This window comes from Phoxinus phoxinus (assembly GCF_949152265.1).
Source record: "Phoxinus phoxinus genome assembly, chromosome: 13".
Classification (NCBI taxonomy): domain Eukaryota; kingdom Metazoa; phylum Chordata; class Actinopteri; order Cypriniformes; family Leuciscidae; genus Phoxinus; species Phoxinus phoxinus.
The window spans coordinates 9,423,322-9,437,859 of record NC_136888.1 but is presented as its reverse complement, the minus strand read 5'-3'; the positions used below and the strand labels follow the sequence as shown (position 1 = coordinate 9,437,859).

Sequence of the window (14,538 nt, the reverse complement as noted above, 5' to 3'; positions counted from 1 at the left end):
TTTCTTTCTTTCTATCAACACCTCATGCTCTAATTCCTCTGAAGGGCTGAAGGGAACTTCTGCTGCTTACTGTGGTTAGTTTTGCATTACGTTTTGCAGATGTGGTGACATTTAGAGAACATTTGAAATTGCTGAAAGAATACAAATGTTGAGAAAGAAATTATTATTAAAAGCATTTATAAATCAAAGAACCATCACAATCGCATAAGGTCAGATACTGTATTTATTCCATGTGGCGTCTTATTGCATGAGTCAAGGTTATAAATAGAGCTAATAGTGACAGAAAAACTTTGACTGGCATGTGTTTACTGCTTGATTGAGTTGCTGAATATTGATATATGTCCTTATTTGTGATGTTTGCCAAGTTGCTTATTTGCTTAGTGAATTGACAAAACCCCTAACTCTTAGTTTTAAACTTTCACATACTGTGTTACAGACATTAATGATTCCTTAAATCATGTGTCTTCTTGTTGTGTCCTGTTACTTTGCTGTGATCTGGACAATGAATCAAGCACAAAAATGTTACTGATCACAGAGATTTAGAAGTGCTCTTTTAAACTGAGCCAGTAGGTAACCACCTCGAACGTTCTTTTGACCACATATAGCAACATGCAAAAAAGCACTCTAAACAGTAAACACCATAGCAACAGCATAGAAATGCCCTGGTAACCAGCTTTAACTACTCACACTTTAAAACACAAAGCCGTTTTGGGTCATTCAAAGAACTTTTAGTGAACAGTTCTCAAAATAACCTTTTTTGTCTTGTGTAGAGAACATTTGAATAATCTAAAGAACCTACAGTATTTCACTATAAATAACCTTTTGTGTAATGGAAATGCCCTATGGATGTTAAAAGTCCTTCATGGCACTAACATATCAATAAAGAACCTTAATTTTTAAGAGGACAAGGGCCACTCAGAAATCCAATAACTTCTTTTAATATTAAAATTATATTTAGTCCTTGCTCTGAAGATCTTTTACCCCATGGGAAGGTATAAAGTTGGGTGTATTGAGTAATGTCAGATTAAAAAAACTTCCCAGTCACGTACAGTAAATGTCTCTGTGTGAGCATGACCACAAGTGTAACATGAGCAATAAGTTGGACATTCGATCGGAACCAATCAAGCGTTGAGCGTTTAACTCAGACGGGTGTTTGAAAACTAACCTCTTTGCATTTTATCCTAGCAAGTGATAAACACATTAATTTAGGTGGCTAGGACAATGTCTTACCAAGTTCTGTTGACAGGTACAGTATGACCCAAAACCCCATTGCTGTGGGCTAATGGGGCAGGTAATGGAATTTCCATGTATAATTCAGCTCGAGCGCGGATCTGATGTCCAGCTCAGGTTACTGGCCCAGTTTAAGGACGCTATTGGATAGCTTGATTGTCTAATTTCAGATATGGAAAATTGGCACTGAATCCCATTGGTTCTTTGTATTGTGTACTATTGTTTTGAAGATTACAAATCATGTACTGAATGGTGAATGACTTTCAGGGGTTTACTAATCTCACATTTGCTCTAATTATTGAAGAATAAATGGAATTTTCCATTTTTGTGACTTGGAAATATTCACTATTCGCTCCTTTCTTCCTTTGATTTCTGCTCCAAAAAACTGGTACCTTCCAAAAATTTGCATTTGGAGGGTCATTCTGCATTTTTCTTCTAGTGAAGATCTTCAGTAATTATCAGTTCTAGAAAATTCCAGAAAGTTCTCAACAGTCCCAGAAAGTTCTAAACAGTTCTAGAAAGTTCCAGAAAGTTCTCAACAGTCCTAGAAAGTTCTAAACAGTTCTAGAAAATTCCAGAAAGTTCTCAACAGTCCTAGAAAGTTCTAAACAGTTCTAGAAAGTTCCAGAAAGTTCTCAACAGTCCTAGAAAGTTCTAAACAGTTCTAGAAAATTCCAGAAAGTTCTCAACAGTCCTAGAAAGTTCTAAACAGTTCTAGAAAGTTCCAGAAAGTTCTAAACAGTTCTAGAAAGTTTTAGGAAGTGCTACAAGCAGTAAAGTTTGTTGTATGGTTGTTCCAATTTTTTATCTGGGGTGACCTTTTTTTAACTTCGAGGAATTAGGGCATTTTTCATTGTTTTTAGGTGCAAAAGTTCATCAATTTATGATACAGGAAATCTTTTATTTAAAACATATTCAAAACGTATAACCATAATATCATCTATTATACACATTTTTAGGACATAATTCATTGCAAGAATCTTTATATTGCTGATTTGCAAAAAAACATTTTCAAAAATGTATCCTGCCATCAAAATACTGGTACAGTACTATTGTACTTTGATATGTGTCATGATTATCATATTCATATATCTTACTGTATATTATGTTATTTATATTACTATTTATTTATAGTATCTTACTGTATTTATTATCTTACTGTTATTTATATCTTACTGTATATTACTGTATTGAGTCTGGTTTGTGTTCCTCAGGCTGGCAGTGATGGTGAAAGTATCGGAAACTGTCCTTTCTCTCAAAGGCTTTTTATGATCCTGTGGCTAAAGGGAGTTGTGTTCAACGTCACCACTGTCGATCTGAAAAGGTAATTAAATATTGTTTTTTTAAATTGTTTTTTTTTTTTTTAGTGCTGGGCAAAAAAAATAAAAATAAAATAAAATTCATCGTTTTTTAAAATGCGGTCAATTCGATATCGTTTTCAAAAGCCTTGAATCAATCATTTTTTTTCCGTTTTTATTTGCGAAAACATAATATGTTCAGTTCCGGACAGTTGAAGGATCCGTCACTGTCCCGATCAGGCCAGTGCTGCATGTTCACGAAAGATGATCATTTGCACCATGTTTTAAGCCTTGCCAATCCGAACAATGCGCCCAGAAAGCCGATTCGTTTTCAGACAACTCGCGAATAAGAATACCCAATTGAGTTCTCTTTCTTGTCTTCATCTGCTTGAACGGACAAATTCACGCAAAATTATATCAAAACGCCACTTTTGGCGAGTGTTCTTCTAGTAAACATAGTTGGTTATTTCTTAAACAACGTAAACCGTTGAGAAAGACAACACATGTGGACAGTATCGGTATAATGGATCTGTGCGTTAGTCTTAAAGCGACAATAGATTCCTGCTGCCATCAGTGTTTTTAATTAATCAAACAACAAAAGACAAAGAAAAAAATCACTCACTGCTCTTGACTGAATAACTTTTGTAACTTTAAAAAGGATTAATCTATATTTAATTTATATAGAATATGCAGCATTGTTCTATTGTATTTATATTTGTGCTTTTGCTTGCATTTTTATTATTTGTTCTTACTTTATTAATGAATGTTTACTAGTCTTTAATAATATTTAAAATTCCTATTAGTTAGATACAGTGGCATAACTTGTTTTAAAAAGTGTGGGTACAATAATAAATGCACAAATTCAAAAACAATAACCATATATTTATTTTTTTGTGGTTGGAAAAATTATTCATTGAACTGAATTGAATCGAATTGAGATCTTGCAAATTGGAATCTAATTGATTCGGGACATCTGTATCAATATCCAAACCTATTTAAATCATCTCAGGTTACGACTGTAACCCTAGTTCCCTGAGAAGGGAACGAGACGATGCGTCGATATCACTTTGGGAACGCTCCTGCGTGATTGCATCTGAAGCACTTGTATCAACTAGTCCAATGGCGAGAGTGGGTGTCACGGGCGGGTGACGTGACGACCAGGAAAGGATTAAGGACATCCGGTTTAGAACCACGCTAGCTTCGAAAAGGGCCAAAGCAAGTCGATCACAGGGATGTAGGAAGTATGGCAAAGTGACGCATCGTCTAGTTCCCTTCTCAGGGAACTAGGTTTACAGTCGTAACCTGAGACGGTCCCTTTCGAGGGAACTCGCGATGCGTCAATGACGCTTTGGGAATGAGAATGCCCAATACGCCATACGAAACAGAACCTGTCTGTGTGAATACTGCACAACTAAGACAAGAGCATTTGAGAACCTGGGGAAGCGCCCAGGTTGAAGTTGCAAAACCTTATGAATGTGAGTGGAGAGGACCAGCCTGCCGCATACCACATCCTACAGGGATATCTACATATATAATAAGGCTTCTAAGCCGCCATACTCCCGTCCTGGTCTAAAAGCACCACGGAGGAAACAACCAAAGGTCCCCTGTAGGCCAGTAGGCTCGGCCAGTACGGTTCTACTAGTAGTATAATTATTCCATCCCGGGGGACCTTGTCCAAAACTCCAGGGAGCAGAGTAATCGGGGAAAGATGTACAGACATAGCCTTGGCCATGTCCATACCACAACGTCCAGCCCAAAGGGAGCTGGGTGTGTGAGGGAGAACCAAAGTGGGCCATGTGTCGTATCCTGAGACGCGAAGAGATCCACTTGTGCCTGGCCATAAACCCCCCAAGTGTGCTCCACCACCTCGGTGTGGAGCCTCCATTCCCCGGGCCTCAGCCCCTGCCTCAACAGGATGTCTGCTCCTACATATTTATGTAAGAGACCACCGATGTGTTGTCTGTATGGACAAGCACATGATGGTCTCTCAGGTCTGGGAGGAATGTCTCAACGCATTGAAGACTGCCATCATCTCCAGGCAATTTATGTGCCAAAAAATATGATGACTCCTCCACAGGCCCTGGGATGAGCGGCCTCCCATTAACGATCCCCAGCCTCCCCAGATAGCAACTCGATGGCAAAGAGCTCCTAACACCGAAACCTGGGAAAGGAACCAGTATTTCCTCCATATAACCAAGGCGCGGAGACACCGCCGCGTGATCTTGATCGTACGAAGTGGGTTTCCCCTCGGGGAGAATAAATTCCGGGCTCAGAATAAATTGCAGACCAGGCAATAGTCAAAAACAAGATAATCAGTCATTAAAACATCTGTTCCAAAGGGAAAATATGAAGTAGAATCAGGCAGACGAGAAGTCAAAACCCACAATGGAGAGGGCGGGGTATCTGAAACCGCACTGCTACTGAACTGATGACCTTAAAGATGAGGTATGGCCCAATTAACCTGGGTGCCAGCTTAAGTGCTTGGTGGAAAGCCACAACTTCTGCACACAGATATACCTGGGTGCTACAGTTCGGCAGCGGTCAACAGAGGTGAGCAGCTCTTTTAGTACACCCCTTGGATTGGATAAACGCCTCCTTGGCCCTCCTCCAGGTATGACAGAGTGCTGGATAAACGCCTGGACGAAGGAGACAACAGCCTCGGCACCCTGGGAAGGAAACAGAGGAGGTTGATAACTGAGACAACGCATGAATGGGGAAAACCCAGTCGAGGACACAGGCAAGGAGTTATGGGCATACCCAAGTAAGCTGCTCCAGGTAGAGGTTCGGTCTGGCTGTTCGTCTATGGATGGGACCCTGAGGACAGACTGTCGGAGGCACCCAGCTGCTGACAGAATTCCCTCCAAAAGTGGGACATAAACTGGGCCCCCTGTCAGACACCACATTCTCCGGAAGGCCGTGAATCCAGAAGACGTGGTCAACGACCACCCGGGCCATCTCCCTAGCCGAGGGGAGTTTGGGAAGGGGAATGATTTGGAAAATCGATCAACCACGGTAAGGATCACAGTATTGCTGCTGGATGGAGAAAGACTGGTAACAAAATCAAGGGCAATATGTGACCTGGAGTGGGAAGGAAGGGGAAGGGGTTGCAGCAGACACAACGGTAGGTTGATTGGAAGACTTGTTTTGAGCACAGACTTTGCAAGCACCCACGAACCGACGGATGTCCTCAGTCATGGCCTGCCACGAAAAACGTTAACGGATGGCTACTAGCGACCTCCTCACACCAGGGTGCCACGTTAGTTTGGAGGACGGCAGTGCGGACCATCTCAGGCACAAATAACAGACCCGCCAGACACCCCTCAGGCACCTCGACTCCGGCTAGGGCTCGCCTGACCCGGCCCTCGACACCCCAGGCGACAGCCCCCAACACTCGCCCTGAAGGCAGAATAGTATCGGGAAGAGCCACATCATCAGCAGTGTTGCCAGAATTGGGCTACTTTTAAGTTAAGAAAATTGCATATAAAAAATTCCACGGGTTGATTTCCACCCCTGTAAGTACGATTTCGGATCCCCCCAGCCAGTGAAACCACTCCTCCAAAACCTGACACACCACCAGCAGCTCTCTGTTGCCGGTGACGTAACGGTGTTCTGTGGGAGAGCGACGTGTGAATAATAAGCACACAGATACAACTTATTATCATGAGGGGATTTTTGAGAAAGAACTGCTCTGACACCCACCTCTGATGCGTCCACCTCCACCACAGACTGCCTACTGGAAATAATTTAATCATTTTACGAGAGCCAGTCAGAGACAGCTCTTCCCGTTGCAGGGTCTAATCCCCTCCACTAAGATGATGGACCCCAGGTACGGAACCAACTGTGCATTAAAGGTACACTTCTCAACCTTCACAAACGACTGGTTCTCTAACAGCTGCTGTAGCACTTGCCTGACATGTTGGATGTGCACCTGAAATAAGCGAGGGAAAATTAAAATGTCATCCAGGAACACAAAGACGAATTTACTGATCATGTCTCTCAGTATGTCATTGACGAGTGCTTGGAAGACGGCCGGGCACGGGGCATTGGACAGGGTAAATATTGGTCGAACCAAATATTCAAGATGCCACATAGGGGTACTAAAAGCTGTCTTGCACTCGTCCCCCTCCCTCATCCGAAACAAGATGCTAAGCATTGTGTAAGTTCAATTTCGTGAAGAACCTTGCAGGACCTCGAAGGCTGTAGACATAACCGTTCAGGAGCAGACAGGGAGAAAAGGCGTCCGCGAGGAGGAATAGGTGCCGGGAAGGAGGTAAATAGCACAGTCATATTGCCAATGAGGAGGAAGAGAGAAAGCTCAAGACCCACTGAAGAACGCTCCGCGGAGCAGAGATCCATCTGACATGCTCAATATAATCTAATTAAGCTAAAATAACTGCCAACGAGCAGAAGAGCTCAGGGCCAGGCTAAACACAATAGAAGAGAGAATAGATCGCAGGCCATGCAATAGTCAAAAACCAGATAATCAGTCTGTAAAGCGTCTGGTCCAAGGGGAAAGCAAGGAGAATCAGGCAGACGAGAAGTCAAAACCCAGGCTAACAGCGAGCAAGTGATAGTGTCCATATTTTAAAGCTTTATACTCTGCATCTAAATGTTGCTCCTCTCATCCTTTTCTCACTTCACAGATTAAATATGTCTTATACCTTCCTTTCTGCTCTTTCTTTCCTCCTTCCATCTCTGACTTTAATTTCCTGACTACACACTCATTTCTGTTTCTAAAAAATAAATACTAACTATAAAATAACCAGTGAATGTCAATTTATTTGATGAATTTTAGTATAATTACTGAAGGTTGAAGGTCACCCACTTTACCCGAATTACACTGCCCCGCTTTATCTAACACATTCAGCCAAAGAGGGCCAGCATTATTTAAACACCTTTCAAGAAAACTAACAATTTTTTTTTCATTATTTGCATTTCATTCCTTGTTAACTGTAGCAACAAACAAAATCAGAAACTGTCACAATAATATTTAATTACATTTAGTGAGCTACCTTATAAGTTAGAAATTAAAATCTTATGTCAAAGGGTTTTCGGTTTCACCTTGGCCACAGCCAAAAGTGTCATATTGTATCAACCAAAACTATTTAATCATTTAAAGAAATAGTCTCTTTAATGAAAGACCATTGTTGTGCTCTGTATGTGTAAACCTATTGAGCACAGTTCAATGTCTTGAATTTTGTTATTTCAGCTTATTTTATTTGCTTGTTTTATCTTATTTTAAATCGTCATAAGTAATCTTGAGGCCCGCTTGAAAGTTTGTTGAGGCACCCTTGTGGGCCCTGGGCGAGAACCTTTGCTTTACATGTTTGTCCCACCAAAATACCCTAACGCTGTTTTATTAACATTGAGAAGAAAACTGCTTTTTTAATTGGTCTGCAGAAAAGACATTCTCTTCTACATTGTGTAATAATCGAAATCAGAAAAATCAAAAGTTTTTCATTATTCTTCAAGGAAACCAGCTGATCTTCATAATCTCGCTCCTGGAACTCCCCCGCCATTCCTTACCTTCAATGGAGAAGTGCGAACAGACATCAACAAAATCGAGGAGTACTTGGAAGAGATGCTAGCACCTCCCAAGTAGGTTGACAGGATGCTGATAGATGGATTGATTGTTTATGTAATGTGAACAGCGTTGTTGTTATTTTTTTCTCTTCCAAAGGTATCCAAAACTGGTTGCAAAGAACAAGGAGTCAAATACAGCAGGAAATGACATCTTTGCAAAGTTCTCAGCCTACATCAAGAACACAAAGCCAGAAGCCAACGCAAGTGAGTTTAACGTCTGTTCTGTAACTTATTAGACAGGTTGAAGGAATATCTACAGCTCTTTATGCATGCTCTGCTGTCAACGGAAAAATATGGAGCCACATGTTATCCAAAGCTCATTCACATTCCGCTAGGCCTTTACAGGGATTGTCTTGACTTAAAGTCACTATATTTCTTCAGATAAAAACATTCAGCTCAAGCACATATCAAACTTTTGGCTGTGTAGGTCTGGAGAAGGCGCTACTGAAAGCTCTGAAGAAACTGGACAACTTCCTTAACTCCCCTCTCCCGGATGAGATTGATGCCGATGGTACGGGGGAGAAGTTCTCCAACCGAAAGTACTTGGACGGCAATGAATTAACGCTCTCAGACTGCAACCTCCTCCCTAAACTGCATGTAGTGAAGGTGACGTACCGCTGGGAAATCTGGTGTAATTGATCACTTAGTGCAAGATAACATACTGGTGATTCCTGAAACGTTCTAGGAGTGACTTTTTATTGAACTGAATCCTATTTTTTTAAAGTTAAAAGTCTTTTGAACATTCCCACCATTATTGCCAGGAATAAAAGATATAGTGGGGCAAGTTGTCACACTTCGTTGTCACAATGGGATCCTGTTAATTTATTAACACTGATTTGAGAAGAATACCTTTTCTGAAATATGAAATACTGTCTAAATTAAAAGCAGTCATCTTCTACACTGTATTTTTGACTTGTTTTTCAATAAAATATCTAAAGATTCTTAAATCAAGAAGCAAAATAAAGTTTTGTTTTCTATCTGCCAATGAAGTAAGAAAAATTTACTTAATTCAAAGGGAAAACAATTGTATTTTTCTGTATTGGAAAACAAGTCAAAAGTACTGAGTAGAAAATGATTAATAATATTTTTTGCAGTGCACATCACATCTACATATACAATTATATTAAAACAATACATATACAAAATTAAAACAATTCATGAAGCAAAGCAACATGCAAAGATATACAGCAATTGAGGATTTCCATAAAATTACAACATATAACTTAAACATATGTGACAACTTACCCAAACCTGACATTTAATAAAATACTTTTAGGATGATTTGTTCGGAATATAAACTGGCAGTGTCAGTTGTTTGGTTTCATCATAATTTTTCTTCCCACATTTATGCAGGTGGTTTCTAAGAAATTCCGTAACTTTGAGATTCCATCAGAGTTGAGTGGATTTTGGAGGTACCTGCAGAACGCCTATGCACGTGATGAATTCACCAACACCTGTGCGGCAGACAGAGAGATTGAACTGGCCTATCAGGACGTGGCCAAGCGGCCGGGCAAATGAACACGCACCAAGCAATGACTCTAATAATCATATGCAAAACTGGTGAAAGAGAAAATGATTTTCCTTCAGCAGTTCTTGAGCAGAATTTGCCATATTGGCTCAATCTTGTGATATTCTAAACTGTTACTTGCCCTCGTCATGCTTGTGAGTACTTCCAATGCTATCTCACGGCCAATTCGTATCTGTGAGGTCGTATGAATTCGTACGAATTAGCCACCTCGTAGTAATACGTACGAATTGCAGTGAGATCGGGTTGGTACTTCCATTACTATTGCCATTATGTTTACTGACTGTAAGTGACATAAACTGCTCTATTAGTGTCGCTATATATGACGGTCTAGAAAAAACACTGTGCCACTGTTGCTAAAACTTTTCAGGGTTGGATGGTGATTCTATTCATTTAAAGTCAAACTCTTTCTGTAAAGCCCTTTGCGTTTTTGTGTTGCATAAATTATTTTTGCTAGCTTTTGAAACAGTAGCCTGATATAAATTTGTGCTTTATCTGAGAGTATTATATGTAACCTTAGTATTTATTATCAAGTCAAGTCACCTTTATTTATATAGTGCTTTTTACAATACAGATTGTTTCAAAGCTGCATATTATGGTTGATGTTTGTAAATTTCTGAAAGAGAAAAAAAGTGAAAGAATTAAATTTCTTTAGAATTGACTTGGAAGCAATTCTATTTAGGTACACAGCCCCACCTAGTGGTGAAATTAATACAACTGAGCTATTTAAATTGACCTAATTCTGCAGATGATATACACTGCTCGACCAAATAAAAGTCGCTGTTTGGTTTTAAATAGGCAAATGCTTCATTATTGCAGTGATTATAATGTTTCTAGCCTGTTATATATTTGGCAACAGTTCTTCTAAACCTAACTGATGGATTCTGTAGCTTCTCATTTCTTAAACAACCATGTAGGAAGACAGACACATCATGGCCATATTCCAGGATGACAATGTCAATTCAAGATTCATCAGACTCAACTGGGAAAGAACGGTTGTGAGGAGAATGAAGAATAATTTTCACACATGAATTGGCATCTCTGAATCCAGACCTTTAAATCATTGAAAGTCTTTGGGATGTGCTGGAGGAGACTTTACAGAGTGCTGGACTCTTGCATTCTCAATACAAGATCTTGACTAAAGATTGATGCACCTCTTAAAGGAAAAATCACAACATTTATTTCCATCAAGAGGTTCCATCAATATTATTTCCACCAATTAATGTGTGGAAATTATTCTTCATGCTCCTCCCAACATTTCTTTCACAGTTTGAGTCTGATAAATTTTAAATTGACATCGTCATCCGGGAATATGGCCATGATGTGTCTTCCTACATGTTTGCTTGAGAAATGAAAAGCTACAAACTCCATCAATTAGGGCTAGAAGAACTGTTGTCAAATATATAACATGATAGAAACATAATAATCACTGTAATAATGATCCAATCATAGACTCTTAAGCATTCGCCCATTTAAATCCCCCCTCTTTTTTTTTGGCCAGGCAGTGTACAGACACTGACACAAAATTACATAATATTTAAGATGAATCTGTTTCTATTATCAAATTAAAGCCATCACACAAAATAGGCACATGTATAGGTCTCAGGTATCTCTAGCCCTGCCTGGAATTTTCATATACTTGAACTCATGGTCTCTTATAAGAAATATATATATTTTTTATAAAGCTTGTGATGCCTCTTTTGTTTGGTCACACATGTGTTGTACTGCAAGATGAATATTTCAAAGTGAAAATAACATGTCGTCGATTACCACAGATATTCGACGACTTGTCCCTCAGCTACGATGGAATTCAAATAAGAAAATAGCTTATTTTTTCAAAACAAAAATGTGTCTCATGTGATCTGTAAAGTTAACCGAACTCGTCCTTGTAGCTGTGGAACTTCTTTTCTAGTCGGATATTCGCACTTAATGAAGCTCCTGTCTTGTATCCTCCCCCGTTTTGTGAGACAGTTACCACGTTTATCGACTTGGCGTGGTCATGAGTTACACGTGCATTTTTAATTGTTGTGTAGCTCTACGTTCAAAACCATTTTTATGCTTTGTGTATTGGCCCATATAATTTCATTGTAAGAAAACGCTATTTTTGTTTTATCTGAGTTTAGTCACCATTTATCTTCAGTGGCATGGATATGTTACATGTTCTGTAGAGTTTATTTTGTGTTGAACCAGCCTAAAACCTGTTGTTCTGGCAAGATGACTGTCTTGATGTTTTTAGAGGTGTTTTGGCCACTTGTCAGGCTGGGCGATCATATAACTAGCTAAACCAGTCGAACACCAGCCTTGCCAGGTTAAAAGTAAACCACATTAAAACATGTTAAGTTGAAGGTTTTTGTTATTTTCCCCAGCAGGATAAAGATTAACATTAATTAATATTCATTTACACACCTTACCTTGAATAACTCTGCAGTTGGTAACATATTCATATGGCATAAGTAACTTGGCGTGGTTACAACCGAACATCTGCTGAGTTCCAACAACTGGATACAATAGAGACGCTTAAGATAATATTTCATGAAAACCAAATGGTCACCCTCTATCAAACTGTCAAATATGTGTGAAAAAAGCTGTCATTCCATCTGATTTCCAGCACATGCGATGTCTGTATGTCAGGTTTAGCTGGCAGCAGTGTAATATTGCTTCAGTATTAAACAAGCATGGAGATCAGATTGGAACACATGCCGAAACAGGAGAGGTTTTCCTCTAGTAGCTCAGGGCCGCTCGGCCTCATGGGTTTTAATTACCCTACGTCCTGTTGAGAAAGCCCTTTCACCATCTTCGAGCCGTCCAACACATTTCTTTCACTGCAAATTTAAACCATCTGCATTCATGTCTGAAGTCTTTATTTGGGCAGTGGGGCAAAGGGCCGGTCAAACATGCGCTTTGCTTCTTTCCTTGATTGTTTTAATAAATTTTGCACCTATCTGGATGAAATGTCCATACAAGGTCGAGTCGACTCGCTCACATCCCAAGCATCAACGCACCAAACACCCAATCATCTGTCTTCAGATGGAAATCCTTCAACATACTTTTATTTCCCCCCAAAAAAAGTATTCTCAACATGTGTCAAAATCAGTTTTTTTTTTTCCAAATGTATTTTTCATTTTTCTGACTTGCATTGGCTTATTTTTAATTAGTCACTTCTGTATAGATATACAGTAGACAGAAAATTGTACTTTACCATGATGATGCTCATGCCACTCCAATTTACAATTAATGTTGGAGTTTTGCAGTTTCTCCATCATTAAAGCGACACTATTTTTACATTTTTTAAAATGGACACAATTTAAAGGGGTCATGAATTGAGAAATCAAATCTTCCATTGATCTTTTGACATAACACGTCATTGTACTTTAAAAATGTCCTGAACGTTTCAGAACTCAAGAATTCCTTGTTAGTCCAAAAACACCTATTATTGAAACCCATCTGCCCAAACGTCTCGTTTTGGATTGTGTCACATTATGACGTAATAGTGCGACAAAAGATTGCCGCTGCAGAAGAAAATGTATGCCTACATCTACATCGTCTCTCATCGCCTATTTGTGCATGTCATGTAGTAGTAAATACGAGAGAGATGCAAACACAGGATTACTTCAGCAACAAGACCATAGAGATGTCTCTGAGGATTACAAGATGTTTTGAAGTGCCAAGTTGTGGAAAAACAGTCTTTGCATTGCCTTACTTGTGATCCTAACATTAAGAAAGCGTGGATGAACTTTTAACGCAGTTCCAGAACACGTCAGTTAGACACTGTTCGTATGTTCGCTTCATTTGACCGCGGATTCATTTTTAAACAAGACACAATTTGGCCCAGGCTTTTTAGGGTGTGTTCACACTTGGCATGTTTGGTTCGATTAAAACGTTATCTGGGGCGATTTCTTTATTAGTGCGGTTCATTTGAATAAGTGTGAACGCTCCCACCAAACCCTGATATAAGCCACCAAATAAGCGTGCCGAGACCGCTGGAAAAGATGGGTCTCGCTCCGCTTCCAAACTAATTCTAAAATGCGCTAAGGTCCTGACCAAGTGAACCAAACTACAAGTGTGTGTGATCATACCCTTAGAGAGAGTAAAAATAAAAGATGATGCAGAGCCGACTATATTGGATCCAAGAGTTATGTTTCAACACAAGTGTGAGTGACAATGTTTTTACCATGTGTCACTATTGCTTTGTTTGTTACAGATCGTTTGATATGTATTGAGTATTTACGTATGCTGTTGCTCCCCAGTCAAACTGTGAATATCCTAGTTGTGATTTGCTGTTCTTTCTTTTGCTTCTGCATTAATGTGGTTAATGCGTTGGATTTATCATATACGGATGAAAGCACATAGAGAATGCTGCTTTTGTTATTGTTTCCATAAGCCTTTCTCTGTTATCCTGAATAAAAGCTTCAGTGAGCAACATCTTCTGTTTTTTCATGAGTATGCCATTACAACATGTTTAATTTTATTTAAAACACAACACTGCAAATGACAATGTATACTTTTTTCACTTTATCGAAAAGGATGAACGATGAATAGCCCAAGAACGACAGTACCGGTACATTCATTCATAATCCCTTTTACACAAAACACTGTAAGGTATCATGTCAACTATAACTGTGGTAATTCCAAGTGCTACTCATAAAGAATATGTGGTATGTAACAAGATATTTTTCAACATTAGAAATGTTCAAAACAATTCTACACATGTAATGGTGGGGAAGATTAAAATTATTTTAAACTGCAACTTACCCAATCATAGCAGTGGGCGTTTACTTCCAAGTCTTGAATGCAGCATGCCTATCAAAACAGAGTGTTTGAAAGAGAGGGTCAAAAACAGGATAGAAAACAGCCTATTACTTCTAAATTAGGATGTTATTTTAATATAAAAATCTTGATAAC

At 39.3% G+C, this 14,538-nt stretch overlaps 1 protein-coding gene across 3 annotated transcripts in view; it reads left to right on the top strand.

Annotated features, from left to right (window-relative positions):
• LOC307008771 (chloride intracellular channel protein 5-like) overlaps positions 1–14,056 on the top strand; it is a 32,598-nt gene extending 18,542 nt beyond the window's left edge. Inside the window, exons 1-6 of one of the 3 annotated variants that reach the window (XM_079631915.1) lie at positions 1–74; positions 2,445–2,554; positions 8,001–8,126; positions 8,209–8,315; positions 8,539–8,717; positions 9,465–10,296. In XM_079631915.1, the coding sequence (XP_079488041.1) occupies positions 2,499–2,554; positions 8,001–8,126; positions 8,209–8,315; positions 8,539–8,717; positions 9,465–9,629 (633 nt within the window). In that variant the 5' untranslated portion in view covers positions 1–74; positions 2,445–2,498 and the 3' untranslated portion in view covers positions 9,630–10,296. Of the gene's footprint in view, positions 75–2,444; positions 2,555–8,000; positions 8,127–8,208; positions 8,316–8,538; positions 8,718–9,464 lie in introns of all 3 variants that reach the window. The other 2 variants (XM_079631914.1, XM_079631916.1) reach the window with 2 other exon arrangements.
• Positions 14,057–14,538: the final 482 nt, after the last annotated feature.